General features: G+C 41.0%; 1 protein-coding gene across 1 annotated transcript; it reads right to left on the reverse strand.

Annotated features, from left to right (window-relative positions):
• Positions 1–331: 331 nt before the first annotated feature.
• On the reverse strand, positions 332–1,478 carry LOC139450331 (platelet endothelial aggregation receptor 1-like). The gene is made up of 3 exons (XM_071232010.1): positions 1,430–1,478; positions 772–1,320; positions 332–468 (listed from the first exon to the last, which is right to left on the reverse strand). The coding sequence occupies exons 1-3, from the start codon at positions 1,476–1,478 to the stop codon at positions 332–334; spliced, it is 735 nt and encodes a 244-aa protein (XP_071088111.1).
• Positions 1,479–14,586: the final 13,108 nt, after the last annotated feature.

The raw sequence follows: 14,586 nt of genomic DNA on the forward strand, positions 1-14,586 counted from the left end.
GTGAGTGGATGAGTGAGGGAGAATGTGAGGGAGAAGTTAAATGATGTGAAAGTGATTGAATGGTTGAGCGACGGAGGGGAGAGTGAGTGGTTGAGTGAGGGAATAAGTAGACAGTTAATTGTGTGAGTGGTTGACGTTGGGGAGAGTTAACGAGTTGTTACGAGGAAAATTTAACAACCAAGTTAACGAGCCCGTCAACCCGATCTATTAAGTGGCATCTCACGACCTATATATATTTGCTTAGGAACCAATTCTGACCCGGAATCCCAACTCGGGCCCCATGATGGTGTATGCATTGTCCTATTGAATGACATTATATCACAGACACGCACTACCTTCGGGGGAATCCATACACCGCCATGAGTTTCTGCCCAGCTTCACAGCGGAAGAGAAGAGCCAGCACAGCAAAGGCCAGGCCACCACCAAACCCAATGAGGATCCCTTGCCAAACTGTCAGATTGGATTCGCCTTTAAGAAAAGTAAACCAGTCCATAAATGCAAGATTCTCTAGATTGTGAAACTACTCTTACAAAGCAATGAGTGAGTAACATAAGTGGTTGTGGTGGTGGTAGTGGTAGTAGGGTAACAGTAGCTACAGTAGTGATAGTAGTAGTAGCAGTAATAGTAGTAGTAGCAATGGCAGTGGCAGCGGCAGCTGCAGCTGTAGTAGTAGGAGGCGGAGGAGGACTAGGGGGAGTTGTAGTAGTGGTAGTAGCAGCAGTAGCAATAGCAGTATTATGTTGGAAATCTATGTATGGCCAATGCACCTACCCAGATTGTTTTCTTCGACAACCTCCTCACTGCAGTTTAATCCCTCATATCCGTCCTTACACCCGTAGGAAGTCGCTCCATTTGTTGAATCACATTCTCCATTTACACAGTTCACACTACTGGTGGCTGTGATGGTTGAGTCTGTGCTCTCTGTCTCACCTTGTGTGGTCTCGTGCTCACTTGTGGGGGTCCTTGTGTCTGGGCTGTGTTCAGCCTCTGTAGGTGTGATGTGGGTACATCTGTCACCTTGGTACCCCTCCACACACGACAGACACGTGGAATTGAATTGATCACACAGAACGCAGTTGGGCGGACACCCTACATTACAGAGTATCCCTGCCCACCCTTCTTTACATCCATGAGAACACTGAAGTTGTACAGTGTCTGTGTAATGACACGCTCCGTGTAGACACCTGTCCCCACAAGTAGAGCTGCAACCTTCTCCGCATCCATCTGGGCATCTGAAGCACATCTCTTCCCGTCCAGGACACATCACCCAGCATGGAAGACAGGCTACATCAGTCTCATTTACTGAGCACAGGTCTGTCCCTGAAAGTAATGAGCAAGGCGTTGTCAATCTCGTGAATTCTGTTTTACCCTCATTTATCCACAACAATTTCTAAGTCGCTCAGATAATACACCTGATAAATACTCTCACCTGATGATATCTCAAATAGAACAGTGAGGGTGAGAACCAGTAATCTCATCACCAAGGTGTAGCTGGTGTTAACAGCGAGGACGTTTGGTATAGCTGCGGTGTTTTGTTCACTGAATAGGCGTGTTTTTTCTTCCTCAATGTTCGTTTCGCTTTCAATATCCGCATGACACATCGACATTTGATGAATCCAGATGATTACAATTATCAATAACAAGCATAAACCGGTCATTTGAACTGAGGATTACACAATCATCGGAAAAGAAAAGCACTATGCCTGTCGCTACTTTATTAAATCTTATTGCACTTTAACAGCGTGGCTGCTTGTTCTTGTCCGGATTCATGCCGTTTTTACAGTACTCGCTCACTGAGATAATATACTGCAGTTTAACATGGATACCAGACTCAGACACATTATACTGATTCCAAGCCGACCACTCCTTGCTCTAACCCCTGCTTAGCGCCAGACAGGGTAACAACAAGTGCCATATTTTAACGTGTTTGCGGGATCGGGTTGTCAGGATTGCTGACTTAGTTGATGCATGTCATCTCAAGTGCGTAGATCGATGCTCATGATGTCCATCACTCAATTGTCTGATCCAGACACGATTATTTACAGACCGCCGTCATATAGCTGGAATATTGCTGAGTGCAGCGTTAAACAACAAACACATTTAATGTATTTAGTATGACCCAACTGGGAATCAAACCACAGACCTTCTGCTCTCCAGTCACACTAACTCTTAACACACTGAGATTGATTGATGTCAAACGTGTTTATGGGCTTGTTAATTAAATACTATGAATATCCTGTTTCCTCTGACCCGCAGGCCCCTAATCTCATCGCAGCAGACATTACAACATATTTATGTACTTATTTTCCCAGATGCACGTGTAAAATGTAACTCCTGCCGGAAGTCGCTCCAGTTGCCGGATCTTCTTTTATACAGTTCACACTGCTGGCGGCTGTGATGGTTGAGTCTGTGCTCTCTGTCCCATCTTGTGTTGTCTCGTGCTCACTTGTGGGGGTCCCTGTGCCTGGGCTGTGTTCAGCCTCTGTAGTTGTAATGTGGGTACATCTGTCACCTTGGTACCCCTCCACACACGACCGACACGTGGAACTGAATTGATCACACAGAACGCAGGGGCTCTGACGTCATTCTCGGTCGCGGTATGATTGTCATTTTCAGTGTTGATTATGTTGATCTTCTCAATACACTTTACTTCATGCATGTATGTTTTGTTGTTTTTGATCAAGAGTGATTTCATTCGCCGCATTCAGCAATAGTCCAATGATAAATAAATAAATAGAATCGGACGTAAAATCTCGGAGCCTCTGCACGATTTCACCGTGATTGCTTTGTGATTACGGGGCGGTCGGGTAGCCTGGTGGTTAAAGCGTTCGCTCGTCACGCCGAAGCCCCGGGTTCGATTCCCGACATGGGTACAATGTGTGAAGCCCATTTCTGGTGTGGCCGCCGTGATATTGCTGGAATATTGCTAAAAGCGCCGTAAAACCATACGCACTCACTTTGTGATTAAAATAATGGCGTCATTTAATTTACACATGTCTTTATCATGAGTGAAAACGACTGTTCTGTATAAGTTCTTTATCGACAAGTGTATGAGTGAGGGGATAACTGAATGGTGTTTACCGCCGCAGCCAGCAGCCTCCTCCACTGCATTGTGGCACGCCGACTCCAGGTCGTGATTTTACTGGGCAAAGCGAAGTAAAACCCAGTCACTGAATGTTTTTACTCGACTGTGGGAACGACCAAAGCTCACTATGAATGCAACTCATGTGGTCATTACAAACGTAAATATGTATATTGAAGTAGTAGGCTAATTTAGCTGGACAGTGGTTGGTTGATGCCAATGCAGACAAACGTCGACAGACTTCCATTGATGTAGAATTTCGTGAATCTGAAAGTCATTGAAGTCTTCTTAAAATCGTCAAAAAGTCCCAACACTTCAAAAGTTTTATATTCCCAGGGTCTGTGTATGGTTTCCCTATTTCTCAATCCTCGCTTCGTTACGTTTTGCGGGTTTCATTTTACACAATCTGGGCTGGAAAGTTGAATAGGAGCGCGATTATGAACTCTTGGTGTTTTCCTTAACTGGACTGGTTGCGGAGCAGGATATGCTTGCCTCTTTAACACCTGGTATCATCACTGATTCTCTGTGATCCATTCGTATAAGTTTCTTCACTATTTTGACTTTATGCCCATTAGATAATCGAGACTGATTAATTATTTTCTGGCTCTTTACTGGAGTGGGAAAGCTGTTACACGAGAGCGATTCTGTGCATTCGAGCTATCCATCGTTTAGTGCACGTGGTTAGCACGGAAAGCTGGAAGGCCAAAAGCCACACTGAACATTTGGTTATAGAGGTACATGTATATCCACACGAAAATAACGATTTAGAATATTGTTTCCCTGTGACAAGCAAGTAAAATAAGCAGGGGGATGTGGCCTTTGGAAAATGGACAACTTTGAGGAACGTGCAGTGGTCAAGTACTTGCAGAAAGAGCCTTAACACCAAAAGCCATCTTTGAAAACCATCCAAAAAAAGCCATCCAACACTGTAGTCATACTTGAAATAGAAGCAAGACATATCGGGATCATTAATTACTGAAGTTATTACTACAGTAAGGACAAACTTGTAAAGTGCGCTTTTCAATAGATATCTAATTTGCTAGTGACAAACATCATCTTTTAGTTTTGATCCCGGGGTTCTATACATGACTGTCTCCGGTAAAGAAAATGCAGTGAGGTGACTGCGAGCGTTTTTAACCCATAGCTTAAACAGGAGGTGTTTGTTGCCGGGATTTAACGTGAAATTCGTATTGTTTACGTTTTCAAGGCAGCAAAGTCGAACTCATGGAAGTCAAGAATAAGCTGTTTAAAATGTATTGTTAAAATTGGTATATACATTACGAATGTGACGAACTTGCGTCTTTTGCTGTTAAAGTTTTTTAAAAGACAACACGTCGGACAAATTATCAAATTAACGTAGGGCTCATTTTCGGAGCATCTTCACGTGGCAAGAGAATTAACAGTTTCCACTGGACTTTTTTTGTTTTCAGAGCTTAACACAAAAAATGCCAAAAATATTGTGAAACTTTAAAAAAAAAACATTAACTGAACTGGTGCATTTAATCTCAATTAGTTTATGATCAATATATTGACAACTGGGCTTAAATTTAATCGTGAGTAGGTTTAATTTTTAGTGCATACATGAACCTCTCAAATATGTCTGTATTCCTTTATACAAATACCAAGCTGCATATATTGTGCATATACCCCAAACTGTTAATGTGTCTGTTAAGTAAGTGATATATGTCGATTTATGTGTGCCTAATTTTAACCCTTCCACGTCACCTTCAATTTTCACCTATCTTGACGGCCTCGTATACGAAGGTCGAGGTTATATGAAGGTCAAGTTTACATGAAAGTCGAGTTTTAATCCTACTGAAGAGAACAGTGTAATCCAACAGGAAGGAAACATTTCGATTTGTTTACTGTGTTCCAAACATAATTATTCAAAGGCCTATTTGTGATTAGATTGTGATGCACGGCAACAATTTCACACCAGTCTCTTCTCTAAATAGTTTGCCATGTGTGAGTGTGTGTTAGAGAAACTGTTCTCGTCATTATATCTGTTGCAACATATTGTCTTGCAGTCCGCAGACTATATATACAATTCGGCGGAATGAAAAAGAATTTCCTCCCAGATTATTCTCAGCATTTCTTTTTCTTTTTCATTATTTTTGGTTTTAGCAATACAATCCATAATAAAGTTTCGCATTAGAATGGTGTGTTTATATATACACAGCTACAGTAGAATCTCAAATTCTCTCAAGTTGCAGAGATACCACTGGGACTCCGGGTTAGAGTAGATCCCCAGTAAGTTTACTTGTCGTTAGAGGGGACTTAATGCATTGGGTGGTCAGACTCCATGATCATAATGATTGCATGTAATCGTGCCCAGACGGCGTGTGGGTGCTCATAATATCAATCACTGGTTTCAATGTCACAATATCACAGTGGCATCTTGTTGGGGCGGGAGACCATTTCCTTTACTAGATTCATCATACAATCGGTATTTTGGCACACGTTTTCATATCAGCAATGTCTCCAAGTATCACTGATGTATATATCCACTGCGTGGCACCGTGCCCCACTGGTGTTCATCATAGCCCGTGCGCTCTTCAGCGACTATGGTGTGCCTGGTCCAGACTCGATTCTGCACAGGCCGTCGGGCGCAGCTACGATCTGCTGACCTCGGCGATAAACAATAAACAAACATATCAATACGCAAAGCGTCCATGTTCTTCTGCACATTTTGTTTCACTTGTTTAAAGATTCATTCCATTTAAAATTTTGAATGATCGAGTGAACATTGTGTTTTTATCATCATTGTGAAAACATCAGACTGGCTTCACTCGAGTCTTGTGGGGATGACCTGGATTCAGCCGCCAGTCCTTCATTTTAATATTACGAAGCCTCATCAGATGTGAATTATAGAAGTACAACATGTACCTTTTGTTGCTTTAAAGTCAGAAGTTCTTACTGTTCACAAAACAGTTTACAACACGAAATGTGCATTAGTTTCAGAAATAAAAGTTTGCAGGTTCCCCGCACTTGATGTAATACTGTTTCTCCCTGATCCTCGATTAGCCCGCCTGTTGATTTCACCAAATGTATTACACGTCTAAGACCCGCGCCACATTCAGCTGTCTACACCCAGCTGATCAGTTGGGATCAGATAATAAGTGAGAAGTCATTCTGTAATAACAAACTTCTCTCACTCGCTCGATACGGTAAATGGTGAATTAAAATAAGGTAAGGACAAACTTGAATATTAAGTATACGAGAAGTAAGATAAATGTCCAAATAGTTTGGTAACAGATTTCAAATGCCTAAAACTTACTTAAATGAGTTACAGTACGTTTATTGGAAGACATATGGACATGCATCATACTATGAATTATTTTGGATCTTTGAAAGACGTAAGATGGCATTGGGAACCCAGTCGGGTGAGACAACACAATTCGCCCTGTTGTGCCCCTTTGGCGTGCCAGAAACCTATGATCGTTGTGTTGCTTGTTTCTAGGTTCGTCAGCACCATACCGTGCTTGTGGGTTTCACCAAAGTGGTATACATCAGGACCTGCATCACTTGGGGCATTCCAAGCTGACATGCCTTGATAGCAGAACTTTTCAAATCGGCGTTAAGACAAGCTCACTCATTAACCAAAGTTTTTACTTGAGTTATTTCTGAAACTGGTAAACACAAATGACTGTTTATCACATTGTTGCCAACGTTAACGTTATGTGTATCTACCCCTACGTTGCTAGGGGCAACTCATTCCCTGTGCACAGATTTTTGTACATTTTAGTCCGTGGCCATGAAAGTGGAAATGTTACAAATACAAGTGTCATTTGACAAATTTGTTTGTTTCGTTTAGCTTCCCAAAGTTCATATGTAATTTTTGAGAGACATTTCAGTAAACGTTTCAGTGATGAGCTGTTTTATTGTAATTTAATGCACATGCCCAACAATACTTTTAAAATACTTCGTTTAGAGCACAGGGTTTTGAACACTTTAAATTCTACCTTATATGCATATGGTATAAACAAATGAAACCCAAGTTTGAAAAAGGTTCATAGCTACTAGAGTTTAACATAATGTGGAGTTTTAAACGTACAATGAGTTCAATGCTCCACTACTTTGTGGAGCGGTGGGGTAGCCTAGTGTTTAAAGAGTTCGCTCGTCAGGCCCGGGTTCGATGCCCTACATGGGTACAATGCCCATTTCTGGTGTCCGCCGTCGTGATATTGCTAGGATATTGCTAAACGCGGCGTAAAATCACACTCACTCACTCACTACTTTTGTGGATTGCGGTGTGGATTGTTGTTCGCATTATCAATCACTGGTTTGCTTCGACCAGACTCGAGTATGTCACAGACCACCGTGAATAGTGTAATATCATTGAATATCTCACATGTTCGTCCTGGAACTCGTAGAAAAACTGGAGAATATGTGACATTTGGGTGTAGTCACACTTTCATTTAGTCACAGAAACCGGAAGTTCTAGTACAAAGAATGAATGGGTATCTCATCTGTATCATCTGTATCACCAAACACAGTTTATAAAAAATATACGTTTTCATTCTTTCAATCAGACCTTCAGATTCCTGTGTCATATATGAGGAAATACCAGCTTGGGGAATTGACTGCGTGGAATTGACCTTCGATTTTACATAATCACATGTAACCGCCACCACATGTAATTCCATACAAATCCATTCTCATTCAACTACAAATCCATGACACGATCGCAGATCCGGTCCAATTCGATTATTTCCGCTGGACGACAATTCCACGAAACAATGTCGACATCTTAACCAACACTAAAGAGATTTTGTGTCATTCACTTCGTCTGTCACCTTTGGAAGAAACTTACACCACATTTAACACTTAAAGTGTGATCATCGCCCTCTCTCACACATCTGTCGCCATTGTCGTCACAGAATATGTCAATATGTCAATGACAAGTAGTCACGTGGCTGCCCAGGGCACGAGCCAGGATGACCACTGTCCGTGGCTAATTACCACCTGGATTACACCTGGTAAGCCATCCAGGTAATTCGCTTTCTTCTCCATCTTTGGACGGAACAGATTGGGCTGTTTGTCAACCTGGCGACTCGACCCGTGGACAAAATTCAATCCCTCCGGGACACATCCGCGAGCTAGGATAAACATATTTGAATAGAATAAGAAGGACGAAAGCGTTCGCGCGAAATAATGATCGCTCCCTGTTGAAACTGAGACACTATATTGTAAAATAGCGATGGTGTAAATCACAGTCTTGATTAACCCTTGCCGTGATCAGTCCCCAACATCAGCTGATAAAGTAACTGGATTTATTCATTACGAGAAAACTGCTGTGGTTAATTAACATAAGTAATAATAGTATGTTATTTTCTGCGTGAAGGAATTATGTGCCTGTGCATGCTCTTTGTGCGTGCGGGTGTGTGTTGGTGTGTTGGTGTGTGCGTGTGTGTGTATGTCTTTCTAGTATGTATTGTGTTGTGTATATTATTATTACCATTATCTTTTCTTTCTTTTTTCATGTCTTACGATTTGTATTTTAATGTTTATGTCTTATAAACCCAAGGAGACTGGAAGTTGTCTTTATGTTTATGTCTTGTATGTTTTAGGGGCGGTCGGGTAGCCTAGTGGTTGAAGCGTTCGCTCGTCACGCCGAAGACCCGGGTTCGATTCCCGAAATGGGTACAATGTGTGAAGCCCATTTCTGGTGTCCCCCGCCGTGATATTGCTGGAATATTGCTAAAAGCGGCGTAAAACCATACTCACTCACTCACTCTTGTATGTTTTATATGTATATGCCATCTTAAGACAAATAAACAATTATCACATTATAATTGTTCTCCGTGGATCAGTTTCTACAACGAGACCTGTTAACGTGGCACGTGTTTCAGGGTCATTACTCTTATATCATGTTTTTGACTGATTGAAATCTATTTAATTTCAACATGTGACGAATGGTATACGTCACACAGAATTGATGGATTCCTTGCATGCTATTACAGTCAAAGAAACAGTGAAAATATACACGATGAAGGCGATATTTGTTTTATCCTGGAATCTAGGTATTCTGAAATTGTTAACATATACATGGTATAAATGTGATTTTCACACAGAATAAAAATCACTTTCATTACATGTGTTACCATGCAATCCTTGGCTTCTGTTTTCAATATAAACTGATGGAAAAATGGGAACACTTCGCATTATGTCCGAGTATTGTATATATCACGGCGTTTTGTTTAAATGTTTGTGTGAATAAATAACCCAGGCGTCCTTGAATATAAAGTGGATGTCTTGTCAGCAGGTATGCTTCACTTCAAAACTTTGAGAGGCATTTAGAAGTTGGATTACTAAGTAAGGATACGATATATGGATGAACAACTTCTCTATTAAAATCAGGAAGACTTTTCGGTGCAGGTTCTAACACCGTTATCAAGCAAGCAAGAGGTATGTTTGCCTTTAATTCCGACCATTGTCATTCCATCAGCGTCTTAACGCCGAGGTGGCACGGGTGGCCCAGTCGTCTCTGGGTTGCGTCCCTTGGGCACGCCAAAAACCTATGATTGTGGGTTCGAATCCAGGTTCGCCCCGATTATGTTTCTAGGTTTGTCAGCAACACCTGTGCTCGTGGGTTTCACCGAAGTGGTAAACGTCTGAGACCTGCATCACTTCGGGCTTTCCTCCCACATTAAGCTGACACGCCGCGATATAACTGGAATACTGTTAAAAGCGGCGTTAAACCAAACTCACTCACTCACTCACGCTGACTACACAATGGTCTGAGGTTTGTCATCAATACCGTAAGAAAAACATCCTCAGTGAAACTGACACAATTACAAACAATACATCTTTAACACCACATCTTATAGACAAACTAACATACCATATTTATTCTAAGCTCCCCAGGGATAAGAGGGAACATGTGCGTGTTCAGATCAACGTTACAAAAATGTCAATGAAACGTAGCTCTGAAAAGTATCCAAAACATAACACGTCCAAAAACGTTACTCAAAACGATAACAAAAAATAATCTTCTGTCAACGTTGCTGAATTGAGTTATCTTCGCAAACCCCAAGAACATCCCTCCGACCCTGGCACGATTCATCATCCAGACAAAGCTGCTGATGAACCAGAGATTCGGATTCCAACATATCCCGATGACTTTTGAACCTTTGCCGTATCCTATCTTCGTGAGTGTTGTGATTGCATCTTGTTACCAGCCAGGGAAGATCAAGTCCTCACCAATACGGCAATCATCCCCTAAGTAACAAGATTATAGCGCAAAACGACACGAGAAATTCCTTATGCAAACACGAACAGAAGGTTGAGGGTAGCGTGTGTGGTGTCCAGTGTTTCTTGGACGTGCTGGGCTGGGGGACGGGTGGTCGAGGCAATTTGGTGTGGGTCATTTGGATATGACAGGCGGGGGCTTGCAGAACGTGTCCGGACAAAACTAATGCTGACTTTTAAATATTTGTTTTTATTATTTCAGACTAATTAATTGTAATGCATGTACATTTTGAATTGATCATGTAAGATAGCTTCGCGAAAGATCACAAAGAACAATGAAGAACGAAGCGTGGTTTATATCACGATAAAACATTGTTCATGACGTCATTTCTGGATATTCGAAAATGCGCTCGCAACTTTATGACGTCATATATTGAATGACGTTATATTTTAGAGGGACGTGTCTTGTAAGTTGTTTTCTATAGATGCCGCTCAGCTACACGGATAAACGCAGTGGCCGAGCGATTGCATCCAAAAGAGGGAGAGAAATTGCAATTGGTATTAGGAGAAACGGTACAGATAACCGGCGTGAGGATTGTGAGATTATGGCCTATTCACCGCCCGAATGACTATATATGGAATGATACAAACACTACGACGTTCATTATGTGTACAAAAGTGAAGGTGTATGCGTTCGGGTAACTTCACGATGACATTTATATCAACGTAATATTTAATCCATTGTTTAGCCATTTTTACATGAAATTTGTTCTTTCACATGGCTGACTGATCCGCCAAGAGGGAATTGCAATGTTAATGACTATTTTAATTGGGTGACTAAAAATATACGCTGAAGAAATATCCTGTTTGTCATACTGAAAGTAGGGCGGTGGGCTAGCCTACAGGTCCAGGCGTTCGCTGATCACGCTGAAGACCCGGGTTTGCTTCCCTACGTTGGTACAATGACTGAAGCCTATGCCCAGTTTCCCCCGCCTTAATATAGCTCGAACACTGATTAGACGAGATTGGTAGAGTTTTAATGAGTTTGGGTGGCACATCGACAGGCTGTGTCACCCGCTGTGATATTGCTGGCTCTTTCTTTGAGTGAGTGAATAGATTTAAACGCCGCCTTGAACGTTCCAACCCCCTACGTGGTCTAGTGGTACAGCGTCTGCCCGGAGAGCGGAAGGTCCGGGGCTCGATCCCCGGCCGCGTCATACCAAAAGACGTTAAAAGATGGAACTTGTTGTTACCCTGTCTGGCGCTCGGCAGTAAGGGGCTAAAACAAGGACTGGTCGGCTCGGAGTCAGTACACTGTGTCTGAGTGGGGTATTCATGTTAAACTGCGGCATGGCATCTCAGTGGGCTAGCACTATAAATCGGCATCAGTTCGGGCTAGTTCAAGCAGCCACATAAACACACGCGTAGGTGCACGTCGCAAAATAAGAGCAATAATGTTGGACGCGACGTTAAACCCAATTTCACCCACCCTTTAACGTTCCAGTACTATGACAGCGGGAACGCGGGGACACACACATTGGCTGTATCAGAAAGATTGTTTCATAGGCTTGGGTAGATTTATGGTTGTCGCGTCGGATCGTCATGCCGTAGACCCAGGTTCCATTCCTCAAATATAGAATATGAGACACCTTGACGTCTTCCGCCAATAATATAGTTTAAACAATGCTTAAATCGACGTAAAACTCTACCCACTCGTTCAATGTGTGTTTCTAGGTGTCTATCTTGTTCTTATTTTATCAAACTGTAAGATCATGACATGAAAGATTCCATCTCGTTTATATAAAAATAATATAAACAATTACGTATCTCGGTAACTTGTAAAATTTCAACTTTAAAATTACCCATTTAATATTTCATGAATTGTTACTTTGTGATTCAAATCTTCATTGTTCCCACAGGTCTCGGAGTTCTGTGTTCTCCCAATGTTTTAACTCTTCAGTCAGTATCAAGTCGGTACACGCCACACTTCAGTCCTGACACGACGGAGGGGATACAACACACCCACACCAACCAAATCTCCAAAGCCTAAATAATAAAACAAAGACGCTTATTAAAGTAAGCGTAAAATTCATGCGTGACAGCAAGCCACTGGGCACAAACAAGCCTACAAACATAGAGACGTTACCTTAAATCCCCGAAGCAGTCAACGATTTAAATTTGATATTGTTTATTCTGAAGACGTTGCCGTGAACGGCGTCTCGCCTGATCAGCAGTCATTCGAGACCGGAGGCAGTCCGTTGCCACGAAAAGCTAAGGTTCTATCTGAAAAAACAAGCGTCTTCTACGAAATCGATACATCAGTCAGCCATAGCGACACGCCATGAAAAGACCGGCCATGCGACTAGTGGGTTATACTTGAGCAGAGACTCAAGATTCCTTGTTAGCCAATAAAACACGATCTGAGTATGGCTTTACCTGGCACAGGTGTAAATATTCAAATAGCTGAAACAAGACTACATTAAATATTGACATCATTTTCAACAGCGTGTGACGCAGTGGCGCATTCGTTGGGGTGTATATGCATAATTCTCAAATAAAAACTAAAAAATAAATGATATTTTGGAAAATATGAATTAGACCCTGTACTAATTTAATACCGATGATTATATTAGGGACGCGTCACCCTCTAGAACGAAACACGCCATTGTGATGATGTCAACCGTTGCAAGGCAAATGAACATTTATAATTACTGTGGTTAGGCATTAATATTCAATTGTCACACATTTGCATGCGGCCGACGCTAGCTGGCAGTCCGTGTCATGATTCACAGACCTGTCGTTGTGTGGCATTAATTGTGTTCAAGATGCTGGCCAAATCAGACGAACGTTCAAACGGGTGCAGTATGCCTGGACAATGGTGTGGAGATATACAGGTAAGCGTTTGACAGTTTAACATTCATATGTCAATTGTTTTATACAGATGCTGTCGTGTATATACTACACGGTAAGATATTGTAAAATAGTGAATTTAAAAGATGCATGAGAACTTTTAGGTAGGAATTGTTATACATTATATGTCAGTGTCATGTTAGTTTTCCAATAGAGAGAGTGGTGAACCTTCACGACAGTCTTAGTTCTGTTTCCGTCCTTCTCACTAAGGAGACGTGCACGTGGTGTGCATATTGACATGAACATGACTTGTTAAGCTATAGTACTACAAATATGTTTATGATGACGATGGTAGTGTTTTTGTTTAGAGCTCTGTTACTACCTATCATTTAACCACTGTCTTCAGTCAGGGCACGAACTCGTGATTTCGTTTCGAGTCGAGTTGGAATAACAATAACAACAATAATAACAATAACACTAATGATAACCAGCCTGACTGTGCAAAGATCACCCAAATCCTCTTTGATACCTTTTTTAATTTTTATCTGCACAATAATAATAATAATAATAATAATAATAATAATAATAATAATACGAAGAAGAAGAAGATGGAAAAGAAGGAAAAGAAGGAGAAGGTGATGATAAAGTTAATCATGATAATGATAACAATAAAATACAAGAAATTTCCGAAATAGCTTTCGTATCCCTTTTAATTCTATATTCAGTTTTATATGTTACGATATGTATGTACATATATATAAATTCGATTTTTTTTATCTCGATAATTACCGAAATTTTGAAAACGATTATTTCACATTCATGAGATAATTATACGATTGTTTACAATGTGTGTTTCATTGTATTTCAAGTAAGAAACAAATATATCATATATATGTACATATATTCTCAGTACCGTTGATACATGTTCACTATTACATGTTTCAAATAACACTGACACGTTCTGGACAACTGTCTCCCAAATCGAGGCACGATTGTAAAGAGTAAAATGCATGACACCTCCAATCTAGCAATTATTTCAAAACTCGTTGAACCAAACCTATTCTAATAACAGCATCAACCTTGTGTATTATCACATACAGAAAACAGTAGGGTTATTTTAATATCGTCCATTCAAACCAATTTTCTCCAACTTGGTAAAACAGATTCATGTTGTATCAATTGAACCGGCTTATCAAACCTTTACAGACACTCCTGCCAACCATAAAACCTCTAATCAATACTCAATGGGTCAACATACGCGGGTCCAAAAGGTATCATTAATTTGTTTATTGGGATGGATATAAAAAATAATGAATTATCAGAAAATAACAAAGCCACTTGTAACCAAATTCGCCCCAAAAGACCCTATCTGGAACATTTAGTAACCATCTGCCACATTCTTCTATCCATTATCAGAAGTTTTAAAGCGAAGTACTTCAGTTCCTATTCATAATTCACGCTTT

The sequence above is a fragment of the Haliotis cracherodii genome, unplaced genomic scaffold, assembly GCF_022045235.1.
Source record: "Haliotis cracherodii isolate W230 unplaced genomic scaffold, xgHalCrac1.p SCAF_8, whole genome shotgun sequence".
Taxonomy (NCBI): Eukaryota; Metazoa; Mollusca; class Gastropoda; order Lepetellida; family Haliotidae; genus Haliotis; species Haliotis cracherodii.

What these genes read in the sequence shown, in the direction of transcription:
- LOC139450331 (XM_071232010.1), bottom strand. Translation starts at nt 1,478, where the DNA reads ATGAGATTACTGGTTCTCACCCTCACTGTTCTATTTGAGATATCATCA. An exon ending in TCTATTTGAGATATCATCAG is followed by an intron (nt 1,321 to 1,429) that starts GTGAGAGTATTT and finishes CATTACTTTCAG; the next exon opens with GGACAGACCTGTGCTCAGTA. An exon ending in TGTCGAAGAAAACAATCTGG is followed by an intron (nt 469 to 771) that starts GTAGGTGCATTG and finishes CTTTTCTTAAAG; the next exon opens with GCGAATCCAATCTGACAGTT.